General features: G+C 56.0%; 1 protein-coding gene across 1 annotated transcript in view; it reads left to right on the top strand.

The window, feature by feature from the left end:
• Window positions 1-34: 34 nt before the first annotated feature.
• Window positions 35-2,500, top strand: part of EMWEY_00005650 (hypothetical protein, conserved) — a gene marked incomplete at both ends in the record, with an annotated part of 4,156 nt that continues 1,690 nt past the window's right edge. The window contains 4 exons of the mRNA XM_013478200.1: window positions 35-195; window positions 522-1,002; window positions 1,241-1,378; window positions 1,682-2,500. The exon at window positions 1,682-2,500 is cut by the window's right edge and continues 79 nt beyond it. Coding sequence (XP_013333654.1) covers window positions 35-195; window positions 522-1,002; window positions 1,241-1,378; window positions 1,682-2,500 — 1,599 coding nt within the window. The remainder of the gene's footprint in view (window positions 196-521; window positions 1,003-1,240; window positions 1,379-1,681) is intronic.

The following is a 2,500-nucleotide window of genomic DNA, read 5'->3' as shown; positions in this document are numbered from 1 at the left end:
AGCGGGAAAACAGTAACAGCAGCAGCAACAGCAGATGCTAATTCGAGCCCACGCAAAGCAGCAGCAGTGGCAGCAGCAGTGCCAGCAGCAGCAGCAGTGGCAACAGCAGCAGCGGCTGTGTCAGCAGCAGCAGCAGAAAAGGCGGCGGCAGCGGCAACAGCAGCAGCAACAGCTGCAACGGCAGCAGGACCGATTGTGAGCAGCTGACTGCAGCAGCAGACAGTGTCCTTATGCCGTCTTCAGGTGCAGGTGCAGCGGCAGCAGCAGCAACAGCAGCAGCACCACCAGCAGCGGCACTCGTAGAGGCCGCATCCCTGCTCTCTTTCTCCCCAAGTATTATAAGCAGCAACAGCAGCAACAGCAGCAACAGCAGCAACAGCAGCAACAGCAGCAGGAGTGGCTAGCATTGCCATTCCTTTTCTATTTCTTATGACAGAATCATTCGTCAGCAGCGAACCAGCAGCTGCAGCAACATCAGCATCTGCTGTTGCTGCTGCTGCTGCTGTTGCTGCTTCCTGCAGCGCAACAAGAATACTAGCCGAATCCGATCAGGTGGCTCCCGACGCTGCAGCAGCAGCAGCTGCGGCTGCTGCAGCAGCGGGTGCTGCTGCAGGATCAGCACTGCAGCAGCAAAGGCAGCAAGAACAACAACAACAACAGCAGCAGCTGCTGCTGCAACAGCAGCAGCAGCAGCAACAGCAGCAGCTTAGAGATTTAGGCGGTTCAGATGAGGACCTCTCTGCAGCCGATGCAGCAGCTGCTGCTGCTGCTGTCCATGTTGCAGAGCCTGCTGCTGCAGCAGAAACAGCAGCAGCAGCAGCAGCAGCAATGATGAGTGAGCATAGCTGCTGCTGCAGCAGCGCAGCAGTAGCAGCAGGCTGCGGCTGCAGCAGCTGCATACTCAGGCATGTTAAGAGGACGGCCTTCTGCTGCAGCGAACTGCAGCAGCTGCTGCAGCAGATTTCCTCACAGGAGCGCTGGTGGCTGTATATTCCTTCTATTGTGAGTCCTGCTGCTGCTGCTGCTACTGCTGCTCTTGGTGCTGCTGCTGCTGCTGCTTCGTATGATCAGCTTCGTGCTGCTGCTGAATTCGCTGCTGCTGCTGCAGCAGCAGCAGCAGCAATATCTTCATTGACAGCAAAAGGCAGGCCGTCAAGTTGTTCCCCTGCTTCTGTTGCTGCTGCTGTTGCTGCAACTGTTGCTGCTGCTGCTGCTGTTGCTGCTGCTGTTGCTGCTGCAGCCGGACTGTCTCTGCAGCAAACCTGTATGGTTTGCTTCTCCTGGCCTAAAGGCAACTTTCTTGCGGCTGCTAGTGCAGCAGCTAAATGGTGCTGCTGCTGCTCCTGTTGCTGCTGCTGCTCGCAGCAGCCATAGAGAGGTGAGAAGCAGCAACTATAAGTCCTTATTAACCTTCCTGCTGCTGCAGTCTTGCTGCTGCAGTCTTGCTGCTGCAGTTGTGCTGCTGCTTTTTGCATGTATGCACGTCTGCTGCAGTTGCTGCTTTCGTTTGTGGCTGCGATATCCCTAGTCACTGCTGCTGCTGCTGTTGCAGCGTCTGCTGCTGTTGCTGTTGCTGCTGCTGCTGCTGTAGTTAGTAAGCATGCTACCTCTCTTACGACTGCTGCTATCCTTGCTCTTGCTGCTGCTGCTGCTTTTGCTGCTGCTGCTGCTGCTGCTGCAGGTGGTAGCTGTATTAGAGAGTGCTACAAGCCATCTTGTTGCTCTTGGTGTCCCCACTAAATGGCCACGGGGTGTCTCTGTGCGTCTTGCTGCATCATGGGGCAGCAGCAGGGGATTTTGCTGCAGCAGCAGCAGCAGCAGCAACAGCAGCAGAAGCAGTGGTAGCAGTAGTAGCAACAGCAACAGCAGCAGCAGCAGTCATCGAGCTGCAGAGGGATGTGCAGCAGCACTGAAGGAAAGTGCTAGCAGCAATACAGTAGGAGGAGGTGCAGCAGCAGCAGGAGCAGCAGCAGCACCAACTGCAGCAGGAGCAGCAGCAGCAGCAGCAGCAGCAGGTGAGGGACCTGAGCTGCTGCAGGTATCTATTTGTCTCATAAAGAGGGACGATATTCTATCAGAAGTGTCTGCAGCAGATCCCTTTGAGGAGCTTGCTGCTGCTATTGCTGCTGCAGAGCAGCAGCAAAACATTATTACACACCGCCGTCTGCTGCATCGTGCTTCTACAAGCAGCAGCAGAAGCAGCAGCGGGAGTCGTTCTTTAGCGCCCCATACGGCAGCTGCAGCAAATAGCAGCAGCAGCAGCAGCAGCAGCAGCAGCAGCAGTGTATCTTTTATGGATAGCAGCAGCAGCAGCAGCATGAAGGATAGATATGGTGATTCTCCTTCATCTCTTGCTGCTGCATCTGCTGCAGCAGACGTTGATGGTGGCAGCAGCACTCGTCTAAGTGCTACAGGAACCACTGGCAACAGCAGCAGCAACAGCAGCAGCAGCAGCAGCAGCAGCAGCAGCAGCAGCAGGAGACGAGGAGGACAGGGTGGC

The sequence above is a fragment of the Eimeria maxima genome, genomic scaffold, assembly GCF_000499605.1.
Source record: "Eimeria maxima Weybridge genomic scaffold, Emw_scaff31, whole genome shotgun sequence".
In the NCBI taxonomy this organism is placed as follows: Eukaryota; Apicomplexa; class Conoidasida; order Eucoccidiorida; family Eimeriidae; genus Eimeria; species Eimeria maxima.
Note: the sequence above shows the minus strand (reverse complement) of the source record. Positions and strands in the feature narration are given on the sequence as shown.